General features: G+C 43.8%; 1 protein-coding gene across 2 annotated transcripts; it reads right to left on the bottom strand.

The window, feature by feature from the left end:
- Window positions 1-2125: 2125 nt before the first annotated feature.
- Window positions 2126-12355, bottom strand: LOC311149894 (hormone-sensitive lipase-like). Of its 2 annotated transcripts, XM_084187128.1 has the most exons (13): window positions 12269-12338; window positions 10380-10458; window positions 10018-10107; window positions 9634-9883; window positions 9146-9430; window positions 8425-8515; window positions 8085-8230; window positions 7359-7544; window positions 7062-7217; window positions 6739-6883; window positions 6347-6574; window positions 5104-5486; window positions 2126-4683 (listed from the first exon to the last, which is right to left on the bottom strand). In XM_084187128.1, exons 4-13 carry the CDS (start codon window positions 9871-9873, stop codon window positions 4462-4464), a joined length of 2082 nt encoding a protein of 693 aa, XP_084043254.1. In that variant the 5' UTR covers window positions 9874-9883; window positions 10018-10107; window positions 10380-10458; window positions 12269-12338; the 3' UTR covers window positions 2126-4461. The 2 variants fall into 2 exon arrangements, with proteins under 2 accessions (XP_084043254.1, XP_084043253.1); XM_084187127.1 differs by lacking the exon at window positions 10018-10107 and having other exon boundaries at window positions 12269-12355.
- Between the last annotated feature and the right edge of the window lie 749 nt (window positions 12356-13104).

Below are 13104 nucleotides of genomic sequence, written 5' to 3'. Positions count from 1 at the left end.
CCTGCAAATCGTAGCTCCTCTCGCAAATAGTAGTTGCTGAGCTCTCATTCACCGAAGCAGCACCACACGTGGCAGGCAGGCAGATGGCAGGATACAGTTTTTGGGTGCGCCACTCTAATTTACCTGTGTAGAACGTTGCCGTGTAGAGCGTTGCATTAGTTCCGCTTTTGGCGCTCGCGTGTAAAATAGTTATAAATTCATATTTTTTTTTTGGGTCAGCACGGGGGGGCCACAGGGGTGGCCAGGGACATTTCCAGGGAGGCACGGGCCTCCCCCGGCCTCCGTGTAACACCGCCACTGGGTCCAAAAGGCACTACATTGTAGGAATTACCCAGGCCAGCCTTTCTCAAACTTTTTTGTGCCAGGGACACCCCAGAGGAGTCAATGTGTTTCCACCAGCCAGTCTGTTGCGATATTTTTATTTTTTGCAGGAAGAGAGGAGAAACTGTCTCGCGTAAATAGGTAGAATGAAAGGGGATTAAGGTCTTCACTGCCATCTCGCAGAGTTGCGGGTATTCTCTTCTGTTTAACAACCAGAACGTGGAAAGGCGCATCTCGTTAAAACGAGCACGCAGGCCTTGGTCACAGGACAGCTCCAATAGTTTATCATCAAAAACCAGTATCAAGCTGTGCGTCTCTTCAGTGCTGGTGAACGGATGCTGCTTTCCCGGGCGTGTATCAGATTGTGAGGGGAAGTAATCCTCGAATTTAAGCAGAGTTTTGCTCAGATGTGACCCTATCAATTTACACATGTGATCCATGTTTACATCAACCACATCAGCCAGAGCTGAAAATAGGGGGAACATGTCGAAAATGCCTCTATCCACACGGTATCTCCAGCTTTTTCTTGAAATCGGCCATTTTATCGTTTGCTTGGTAAGTGACACTTGCTCGTTCCTGCATGGATAGGTTGAGCAGCAATGTTCCCTCCGGACTACCACGCAGAAATATCAGCCCACAGAGAGATGCACTAGATTGAACTTCACTCAACTTTCTAGAGCAGTGGTCACAATCTCCAAGGCATTCCTAGTCGATCGCCAAACATTTCTGTAAAAACCCAACGATAAAGCCTTGTGTTCCTATTTTTTTATTCGTCTCGGGCTGTTGGCGGTAGGTGCATCCGATTCAGCTGCCCTGCGCGCGGGGTAGGCGAACTGTTGCCATTTTGAACCATTTCATGTGTCTGAAGGTACAAACTCTGCTTCCCGGCGGGCCCAGAGAGCAAATCGAGTGCACTATAGGCCTACCGGATGGCTCAGATGACTGTGTCTGCAGTAATGTAGCAGGCATAAAAGAAAGCTACAGTAAAGTTGATACTGTGAGATTTCAAAATCATGGCTAGAGAGACTGTCAACAAATACAGCAAAGAGATGCTGTTTTTATGACTGAGTTCATGTTTAAGTTCTTACTCAGCACTGTCAACACTTTGTATTCAACAGTTTTATAAGCCATAAAATGCACTTTCTTCCTATTTCTACTCAGTGTTACAACAAGTACTGCAGCAGTAATGAATGAATAGGAAAGTGTCTCTATAGGCTTGTTGTTATTATTATTAGTGGTTTGGGTCTTTTTTTTAAATCGAGGAATATTTCAGTTTCTCTGTTCATAGGAGTAACAACATTAATTTGTGCATGAGGCAGAAATAATGTAGTGTGACTCCAGTTAAAAAGTATCATGGAATGTAGGCCTACATTGAACACCACACATTGGCTGCTACTGTAGACTGAGTGATAGAACAGTTATTTCCATGTTAAAATGTTATGGGATGCATTTTCTCCATTGTTTTTTATGGTAGGTCGCTCTGGTAGACTTACATTATGATCAATAGCCACAGTAGCCTACATGGCCACTGTTAAAACTGTAACTTAAAGTGGGTACAGCCTCAGTGTTCACAGTAAACGCAAGCCGGAGGTTGCACAGAATTTTCACAACGTTCAAGTTTGCACTCAGCAGACCCGAAATTTGCTCAGTGCCGAAAATAATTAAAGAGGGTACATTGTTGAGTAGCAGTCTCATCCGTAGGCCTACAGATCCCGATACAACGGTCCCATCGTAATCCATGTACCGTTATGCACTCGTTCAGAATACGGAATATTTCACCTGCAGTTGTATTCTGAGGCAACTCTTTGCAAAAAAATTTTTATTCATATATGTAGTGAATATATACAAGTAGGCATTTGAAATTACAAAAAAAAACAATTTGATGTGCAGGCTCTGCCTAAAACCTGCATGTGATTCAATATCATCTGCCATATCCTGGATTCTATGTGTATGACACGGTCATTGGAAAGTGGGATTTCACTGATCTTTGTAGCAGTTGGGCCTAAAACCTCTCGGCAAGCATCCACACCTGAGGGCATGACCAGCTCTTCAACTATAGTGAAACTCCTAGCACTTGGACATTTTATGAGATTATGAAGCCTTCAGTAAACTCTCCTTGTTTGTGAATTTATTGTGCAGCATTTTTGTTTGTTTGGTCATCTCTTTATTGTAAAAAAAAAAAAAAAAGGTTTATCCTTGAAATGTGGATGCTTTGTTTCTAAATGTCTGCGCATTTTGCATTTGATGGCTTCATAGCATCGTGACATATCACAGACCGGTTTTGGCGGGCAGCTGTCATTTGAAAAAAATCCAGGGAGAGAGAGCATGGAGGCTGCGCAGCAGAGCTAGTTTGTGTGTGTGTGTGTGTGTGTACTTAGTCATGCCAACACAATTTGTTTAGTGCGGCATGCATTGTTCAGTGCATTGTGCAAGTAGGCCTAAGGCAACTATTTATTAGAGTCAAATATGCCGCAGACCACAAAAAAACCCTAATCATATTCAAGACAAATATACTCCAGACCAGCAAGCATTCCTCCATGGACCGGCACTGGTCCACTGACCAGGTTTGAGAAAGACTAGGCTATGGATCATTTTATTGAGAACACACTAGGCACACTTGATATTGTAAGCCCAGTACAGAATCAGGGATGAGGGGCATCATCGGGCACACATCAAGATATAATAAGCAACTACACTGAACAACAATATAAACGCAACATGTAAAGTGTTGGTCCCATATTTCATGAGCTGAAATAAAAGATCCCAGAAATGTTCCATAACCACAAAAAGCTTATTTCTCTCAACTTTTGCACACAAATTTGTTTACATTCCTGTTAGTGAGCATTCCTCCTTTGCCAAGATAACCCATCCACCTGACAGGTGGTATATCAAGAAGCTGAATAAACAGCATGATCATTACACAGGTGCACCTTGTGCTGGGGACAATAAAAGGCCACTCTAAAATGGGCAGTTTTGTCACAACACAATGCCACAGATGTCTCAAGTTTTGAGGGAGCATGCAATTGGCATGTTGACTGCAGGAATGTCCACCAGAGCTGTTGCCAGATAATTGAATGTTCATTTCTCTACTGTTTTAGAGAATTTGGCAGTACGTCCAACAGGCCTCAAAACCGCATCGTGTGGGTGAGCGCTTTGCTGATGTCAATGTTGTGAAAAGAGTGCCCCATTGTGGCAGTTCGGTTATGGTATGGGCAGGCATAAGCTACAGACAACGAACACAATTGCATTTTATCGATGGCAATTTGAATGCACAAAAATACCGTAACGAGATCCTGAGGCCCATTGTGTGTGTGTAAGGTCGTAGGTTTATTCCAGCACTGCCACCAGTGTGTGTGTGTGCATGTGGTTGGGTTCCCACGGGGGGGCAGTATGAAAAAATTTATGCACTCACTAATTGTAAGTCGCTCTGGATAAGAGCGTCTGCTAAATGACTAAAATGTCCCAAAAAATGTATACAGGACATCCCAGCGTTGTGTTATTGTTGTCTCAGAGGCTCACAGGGAAGATTTACCCCCTGGTCGTGAGGTGAGGGTGTGTAGCGTGTTGTCTTTTCTGCCACAGAGAGACAGACACGGTTGTTAAGCCCACACAAAGCCCCTCGCTAAAGCCCCAGCCTCCCAGGAGACTCAACATCTCTCTTTCTCACTCTCTGACCCTCAGTGTTTTTTTGTTGTTTTTGTATCAGTAAAATCAGTTAAATTGTTGCGTTTCTATTTTTGTTCAGTATAGTTCTCAAACCTTAAGCAATATGACATTTCATTGATTACAAATGACATGACCCTCTCCTGTACTAAATTTTGAAAATACTAAACTCCCCCTGACTGAAATTGAAAAAAAGCTTGACCCTCCTCCATTTTCCTATGGGTAACTATTGTGTACATTGCAACCTCTCCCTTAGCAGATGCTCTTTAACCAGTGACTTCAAATATCACAGTCATAATCATAAAATGTTTTCCTCAATAAAGCAGCTATCAGTCAGTGCTAGTAAGAAAAGTGCAAGTGTTAGTGCAAAAAAGGCAAGGGTGTTATCTTTCACTTTTGTGAGGACAACAACTACTTTTCCACCTTGGTTTTATTAGGCAGCTGGCCAGCCCCATGATTATTTCTTTCAAACATTGGTCACTTGCGAGTACAGGAAGGCAGGGTTTGCTGCTGGAAGACCTCTCTGATTCGCTCTACGCAGATGTCTGAGGCCACCTTTATCTCCTCTGCGAATCCCGATAGGCTGAGGAAGCCATGTGGGAGGTCCTCCACCACCCTCAGGGTCACTGGTTGGCCCATATCCCGCAGTTTCTTGGCGAACGTCACAGAGTCATCCAACAAGGCATCCAGTGCAGAGGCCTGTGGGGACAGACAGGGGAGTAAAACTACAGAAAACTCTAAGAGATTAAAGTGGAAAGAACATCAATAGTGGAGAGTGTTAGAGACCAGTGAACAAGGACAAAATAGAGCCACTGCAGTAAAACGTGTATTCCTTTGCTTTCTTTAACTTTTCCATCCCTCTCAACCTACAAACCTGTCTTCCTATCAGCGTTTCCCAAACTCGGTCCTCGGGACCCCAAGGGGTGCACGTTTTGGTTTTTGCCCTAACACTTCACAGCTGATAAAAATTATCAAAACTTTATGATTTGTTGATTATTTGAGTCAGCTGTGTAGTGCTAGGGCAAAAACCAAAATGTGCAGCCTTGGGGTCCCGAGGACAGAGTTTGGGAAACCCTGTCCTAAATGCATTGACTCTCCCCCTCCCCACACCCCTCTCACCACTAAGTGTACATGCGGTAGTCCTCTCAGTAGGTCGTCAGAGGCTAGCAGGGGCGACACAAACGGGTTCTTGACGGTGGGACAGCTAGGCGTCTGGATCACAGACAGGCGCTCTGAGCGCCGGGGCTCAAAGCCTTCTGGGTAGTCCCTGGGGCCTGAGGAGGAGTCGGATGAACATGGCGACACTGATCTCTGGTGGGCCTCGTTGTCCAGAGACCTCCGATGTGACGATGACCATGACCCTAGGACCTCTGCGGGAAAGAAGGACTGGATCCATTTGGACGCCCCGTGTGTGAGGTCACTGATCAGCGAGGCTGTGTCTCTACCTAGAGCGCTCAACGTGCTGGTTCCCTCTGTAGGCTGAACCGTCTCAGAGTCTACACCTGGAGAGGGTGAAAGAGAGGAAGACAAGGTCATTTGGAAAAAAATGAGAAGCTACTTTGAGGAAAAATGTACGTATAAATACAGTAATGTACTGATATCTATTTTGAGGAAAAATGTTGTTCCACTTAAAACCTCTACAGGATCGGCGTCCCTATACCGGGAAGGTTGCTGCTCAATATGAATATATAGAAGCTAATGATCCATCATGTATGACATTCCTGGGAGTGTGTAAACTTAAATGTTTTATTACCATAGCATTTTTGTATGTTCTCTATAGTTATGTACTTGAAAATGTATAAATTGACCAATTCGGAACATTTGGGAAAACTCCTGGCAGACTTGATACAAAATATTGTGTAGTGATGTAATCCTTCACTAGATCAGTCTGAAACTTTGCACACACAATGCTGCCGTCTTGTGGACCAAATCTAAATTACACCTAGATTCCTACATCACTGTCTGGCCTTTCTCTTGCATTTCAAAGATGATAAAAAAAAAAAATGTGTTGTTTGTATTATCTTTGTCCAGATCTAATGTGTTATATTCTCCTACACTAATTTCACATTTCCAAAACTTCAAAGTGTTTCCTTTCAAATGATATCAAGAATATGCATATCCTTGCTTCAGGTCCTGAGCTACCGGCAGTTAGAATTGTGTATGTCATTTTAGGCGAAAATTGAATAAAAGGGTACGATCCTTAAGAGGTTTGAAGATGAATGCACTAACTAAGTCGTTCTGGATAAGAGCGTCTGCTAAAAGACAAATGTTTTTTTAAAAGTAAAATGAGACTGGAGTGCGACTTTAACTACCTTTTATATAACCTTTGAATAATACCCTCTCATGCCTTTCCCTTCCTTACCTGTGTAGGCGTTGATACACTTGGAAAGCACCCCTAAGGGTAGCAGTAGGTCAAAGCTGGTGAGAAGGCGGGAGGGCGAGGCGTCAATGGTGAGCAGGGTAGCAGGATATGCAGCCATAATACCATCTGGGATGCGCACACCGCAGGCAATGGCCCTCATGGACACAGTGATGCAGAGGTTCCCCCCAGCACTGTCCCCAGCCAGACACACACGCTCAGCAGTGGAGCCTAGGGCAGAGGAACAGACCAATCAGTACCAGCAGGTCGGACAGACGTTTGTTGTAATACTGCAATAAAATATCTACTAATATGATTGATCCGAGGGTCCTCTGTCTAGCTAAGAAACCATTTTCTTTGGCTCTTAGCTCTAACACAGTGGTAATGACACTGACCCAGAAGATGGCAGTTCTTGAGGGCCCAACAGTAGGCGTAGAAGCACTCCTCCAGGGCTCTGGGAAAAGGGGCCTCAGGAGCCAGGGAGTAATCCACAGACAGGATCGGGACATTCAGATCCTTCGACCAGCTCTTCAGATAGTTCTAGGAGATGGAGGACAGATGGTGAGAGAAAAATTGGGATGTTAAAGAAGTGTAAAGTATACATGGTATGTGCTGAGCCCCAAGCTCCACTTAATTGAATTACTGTGAGAATAGGGTTTGTGATTAGCTTAAGTCATTTCAGGCGTCACACCACTACCACTATCCCAGGCCTACGTACCTCATGGGATTTGGAGGTCTGGGACACGAAGCCTCCTCCATGGAAGTGGATCAACAGCCAGGGGGAGGGAGGACGCTTCTGGGCACCAAACGGTACCAAAGACAGGGAAATGGGGGGAGCTTCTGTACGAGAGAAGGCCAGCAGCTCTTTACTGTCCTGAAGAAAGAAGGAGAGAGAGAGGGTAAGATGTTTACATCATAACTGAACCCTTTTTACACTAATATAATTGATAAAACAGTGTAGACCTGTAATGAAATCATCAGATAATAAGCACTAAGGTAAGAGCTGAGCGCTCACCTGTCCTTCTCGAAGCTCATAGGAGATGAGGCGCATGTTGACAGGTCCAGGGCCCCAGTGGGCCACCGGCGGGGACACCGGGGCAGAGAGACGGGGGTCTGAGACCAGGGGGAGGAGTAGTGGTTCAGGGGGTATGGTCAGGGTGAGGTTCACCTGCACTAGGGTAGAGGTTAAACTGGCAAAGCCCTGTGGAATGGATGGATAAAAAAAGATGGAGAGGACATTGTAAACAGTCGTAACAGTAAACAAACAGAAAGATGGAGCGAGCAAGAAGAGACTGAGTGAGTAGGGGAAACAGAGACAAGGAGAAACTGAGTGAGTAGGGGAAACAGAGACAAGGAGAGACTGAGTGAGTAGGGGAAACAGAGACAAGGAGAGACTGAGTGAGTAGGGGAAACAGAGACAAGGAGAGACTGAGTGAGTAGGGGAAACAGAGACAAGGAGAGACTGAGTGAGTAGGGGAAACCGAGACAAGGAGAGACTGAGTGAGTAGGGGAAACCGAGACAAGGAGACACTGCAAGATATGCAGTACATTTTTACATTTTTGTCATTTAGCAGATGCTCTTACCAAGAGCGACTTACAGTTAGTGCATTCATCTTAAGGTAGCTAGGTAAGACAATCACATATCACAGTCATAGTTAAAACTTTTCCTCAGTAAAGCCACTATCAGCAAAGTCAGTGCTAATAAGAAAAGCATAATTAGTTAAGAGCCTCCTCCCCTCACCGATACAAGCTCTGATTCAGTGAGGTTCCAGAAGGACTTCCAGAACTTCATGTCCAAGTTTTGGGTGATCCGCTCATATTCTTCTCCTCTCAGCTCTGGATCAATGACATACTTCCCAGAGGTAAGAAGGGAGAATGCTGCCATGCCTGAGAGATATGGAGGAGAGCAAATGGGAAGTCATTATAGCACTGCACACTATGTACTAACTTTTTTAAATGTCAAAGGATTACCATATATCTTAGAATAGGCCCTACAAGGTAGATAATCAGTCAGTTGTTATGACAACTAACATGTATAGTTTCACGACCTCATATAGCCCAAATAATCCACAGAGACTGACCTAACCCGGAATGCTGTTTTTCATAGCTCTCTCCAAACGAGACCATGCTTATGATTAATGACTGCAGAATCGGACGAAGGGAAGATGAGAACTGGGGAGTCAGAGGGAAAAATAAGATTTCAGAATCTCTTTATTCACCAAGTACATTTACACATACCTGGAATTTGACTTGGTGAATAGGTGCTGCCAGCAATAGACAATGTACAGACAGAGTCAACATACAGGATATACAATATAAATACAGTGAACATAAATCTCTGGAGAAAAGCTGATTTACAGTGAGGATATACAATTCACAGAGGGAATATATCTCTATACATGCAGAGGAAGGGATGCTGACAATATATACAGTGCATATTAAAGTATTATACACCGAGAGGGTCTAATCCTGGATGCTGATTGGTTAAAACCACATTCCAGCCAGTGTCTATTCCACAAGCATATACAGTATCATATACCAGCTTAGTCCAGCTTTGACAATGACCTATTGACAAAAAGCAAATGGCCTCTACAGCAGTGGTTCTCAACCTTTTTCAGTTACTGTACCACCAAGTTCCATTGTGCCCCTGAACTACCCCCTCATGTGCATTTTACCAGTAAGCCTATGGTCTAATGAGTCTTCTCAAGTACCCCCTGTGGATAGGCCAAGTACCCCCAGGGGTCCTAGTACCCCTGGTTGAGAACCACTGCTCTATAGCATCTCCCCCAGGTGGTGACTGACCTGAAAGCCCAGGCAGCGGCCGTAGAAGCAGGCCTTGTGCATGGAGGCGTACTCCCTCACCAACCTCCTGCTCAGTTCTCCGTCCTGCTCTCCGTACAGCTGCCCGGGACAGTTATCGTGGAGCATTCCCTGGGCGATGTAGAGGAGGGCCCGTAGCTGACACAGGACACTGCCATAGGCTTCCATCTCTGAGGCGTTGTGGTCGGCCCTGAAGAAGGCCCCGTGGCAGTTAGAGGCAATGTAGCGTCCCTTGTGGATGATGTGCAGAAGGCAAGACTGCAAAACCTGAGAGATGAGATTATACTCCGAAATATGAATACAAAGTTGTAAAATATACATTTGTTTTTTTGTTTTCACACCACCTTAATAAATCAAAGGAGCTCCATCACTCCCTCCTATTTTCCCTCTGTGGCTAGCTAGCTCAGTCTTTTGACTGTGTGATTGTCAAGAGAATGAGAAGCAATAACAGAGTGATAATTCTACCCTACCTTGACCAGTGTGCGATACCCATTCCCAGGGGTATCGGAGTCAAAGTCATAGTGGTGGTAGACTGCAGTGATGCCAGAAACCACCGGTTCCAGGGCACGACCATGGTCCTGAATCTTTCTCATGCATGTCACCAAGCGCCTGGACGCGTCACCATATGGCAAGTCGGGAGGCCCAGACAGAGCAGTAATGTTTTCCTCACACACCGCCTCCAAGGATGTGAACACAGCTATCCAGTCCATACCTGAGACACTAGAGAACAAAAATACATAAATATAAACCAAACCTAGACCAAAAACATGATTTTTATTTCTGAATAACCATACTATATCTTAGCTTTGAAAGATTAAATAAGGAGATCAAATTCTTTTTTATATCTGACTAACCTCTTTAATGACAGGTTTGGTTGTGTGTGCCAAAGGTCAAAGATTAAAAGATGCAACTAGCCCAGGACTCTTCTAACAAACTGACTTGATCTAACATGGCAAAAAAAACATAGCTTGTTGACAGCATTTATCAAAATGTACACTAATATTGTCCTAAATCCTAAATGTATAGGCCTAGTCAAGGCAGACGTAGGCTACTCAGAATCAACAAATCAAACCAACCTAGCTCCGGTAGACATGACTTATAAGTTATGTAGGCTATATGCTTGCTACAGTTTGTACGCCAGATATGTGATAACCATGTTTCCATTACAGGTTAACGTTAGTTTATACAACACGTTGCCATTGATTTTTCAACTAACCTGCCCTTGGCGATACCGTCTTCGTTCTCGATTCGGGGAAAGGTATCTTATAAATGTCCGTGTCCAGTTGCAGAGGGTTCTACAAAAAACAAAGAAAATTCAGAAAAATATTAAATCCATGTTTTGTACCTCACGAGGAGGTTCCTAGCCATTTTAGGGTGTGTTCGTAAATTCAATCTGGAATGCCGGATTGCGCTCAGAGTACGTCAATTCAGAGCGTTGTCAGATTGTCCGTTCGTAAATTCAGAGCATTTCGCTCTCCGGGCGTTCAGCGCGCACACTGGACGCTCTGGCTGAGGAGTACGGTAAATGTCAAGCACACAAGCTAAGTGGCTAACGTTGGCTAGCTACTTCCAGACACAAACGAGATAACACCTCACTGACAATTTTACTCGCCCTAGCAGAGCTGGTTAGCTGTTTTCATGTTATCCAGAGCGTTGGTGACTGTAACTGTGCTGCTGCCAACAATTTAATTACGCTTTTTTGCCGACGTTTACCGATACCGGCCATATTCAACGGGTGTTGAGCGTTCGTAAATTCATCAGTTATTCTGTGCTCTGGCACACTCAAACGAGAATGCCGGAGTGAATTTACGAACTGCCCCAAATCTAGCATTTTCCAGCATCTTTGCAGGAACTAGTCGTTTCTATGCGACGCGGCCACGTGTAGACGTAGTTGACAGCGCGTCACACAGTGCGACCAAAACAAAGATCTACACACATGCAAAAGGTATGTCACTCGATAAAAAAATGGATTTCATATAAAAAGTGTCACACAAGCATGATGATATTGTGCTGAGGGAGAGGGGCGTTCATGCAGGAACCCCGGAATTGCGGGCTGCAGTTGAACACTGTTGCATCTAACAGGGGTCTGGAGAACGGAAAAGCCATCATCGGTCCGTCCTTGACCCGCTCAAACAACCCAATTCCCGGAGTACTGATCCTAGCCCAAGTTCATAGGATTTCACCCCGATCATGAAAATGTGTGCATGCCCGGCATATTCCTAAACTCCATCGGTATCGGGAAACTGGGCCCTGTTCAATGTCCATTACGGCATTCTTAAACTCCTTTCGTCCCCTCCACAACAAGTCACCTTTCATCTAATTACTCAAGACACCCCAGCTCTCAAAACGACAACACCCATCTGAATCTAAACAGCTGATTGATTACGTCACCACAAATCGACAAATAAACAACTCTACTCTAAACTGACCAAATCCACTCCTCCCAAAATATCAACTTTAACTGGAACACTGGTAGCCGCGATATCACCTTTCCCGACGGTAACCACATGTAAATCCATATAGTAAAAAAAAAAAGAGTACTTAAAAACACGACATAGAACTTAGTATAACCTACCCAAACGCGCTTCAGCCCTGCCCAGTTTAAACAAAAAAGGGAATCAGCAGGTACTTGACTGAGGAACTTCACTTGAAAGTCCCCCAAAAATTAATTACCCCCAGGACACTTCAACTGATGACTATCCAAGAGAATTAAAAACAAGGAGCAATCGGTTGCGGCGTATATCTGATCGACTTATTTACGGGACAAACAAACTTCATCAGAGGCTCTGATTAAGGCGATTCATGCCGAAACGTAAGCCTATATTGTTTGATTGTCCCGTCAAGAAAACTGTCAGATTTACGCAAAAACAGTGTTCTTTTTTATTTGTTTCTCCCGGATAGTCACCAGTTGTAGTGTCCTGGTGTAAGTAATGTTTTTTCTACGACATTGACCGCCCAAGACTGGCAGAAATTGTGAAGGACGAACGAAAACTAACAAGCGACTTCGACACTTGAAATAAACGTGCGACCTATGTTTACGAGAAAAGTTAGTGTACAGTATTATCAAATATGGAAAGCCTTTTCCTTTACAGCCTACAAACTTACCAACACGCATCCTCTATTCTTTAGTTGACAGTTTCTGTTTCGCCCACCGATTGGGGTGCGTTCAGTTCGCTTACATTGTATTTATTTGGCGTCAAAAGTTTATTCTTCTTCTATGTTATAATGGCGGCAGCAAACACGTTTAAGGTACATGCCTGCCGCCACCTACTGTGCTGGAGTGTGCTATCGATCATGGTTTGCCAAATTCTGTACTACAAAAAACAAACAAAAATCCATACTAACTTCTAACAAACCCTCCCGTCCCCAAAACACATCGAACCAATTCAATCTTTTCCTCTATAATGTTGAGACAATCCATCCTTAGGATTACTCAGCATTTCAAAAATCATGTGGACAGTAACATCAAATCAAATCTTATTTGCCACATGTGCCAAATACAACAGGTGTGTAGACATTACAGTGTAATGCTTACTTACAAGCCCTTAACCAACAATTAATTTTTTATTTTATTTTTTAAAGTGTTAAGTAAAAAAAATAAAAGCAAATAACTAAAGAGCAGCAGTAAAATAAAATAACAGTAGGGAGGCTATATACAGGGGTGTACCGGTGCAGAGTCAATGTGCGGGGGCACCGGCTAGTCGAGGTAATTGAGGTAATATGTACAGTGAGGGAAAAAAGTATTTGATCCCCTGTTGATTTTGTACGTTTCCCACTGACAAAGAAATGATCAGTCTATAATTTTAATGGTAGGTTTATTTGAACAGTGAGAGACAGAATAACAACAAAAAAATCCAGAAAAACGCATGTCAAAAATGTTTTAAATTGATTTGCATTTTAATGAGGGAAATAAGTATTTGACCCCTCTGCAAAACATGACT

This window comes from Coregonus lavaretus, assembly GCF_964263955.1.
Source record: "Coregonus lavaretus genome assembly, chromosome: 1".
In the NCBI taxonomy this organism is placed as follows: Eukaryota; Metazoa; Chordata; class Actinopteri; order Salmoniformes; family Salmonidae; genus Coregonus; species Coregonus lavaretus.
The sequence above is the reverse complement of the archived record's forward strand: the minus strand, read 5'-3'. Positions and strand labels throughout refer to the sequence as shown.

Coding starts and splice junctions, on each gene's coding strand:
- LOC311149894 (XM_084187127.1), bottom strand. CDS start 9,873: ATGGACTGGATAGCTGTGTTCACATCCTTGGAGGCGGTGTGTGAGGAA. Junction 8,516..9,145: donor GCCGCTGCCTGGGCTTTCAG/GTCAGTCACCAC, acceptor CTGACTCCCCAG/TTCTCATCTTCCCTTCGTCC. Junction 6,884..7,061: donor AGACCTCCAAATCCCATGAG/GTACGTAGGCCT, acceptor TCCATCTCCTAG/AACTATCTGAAGAGCTGGTC.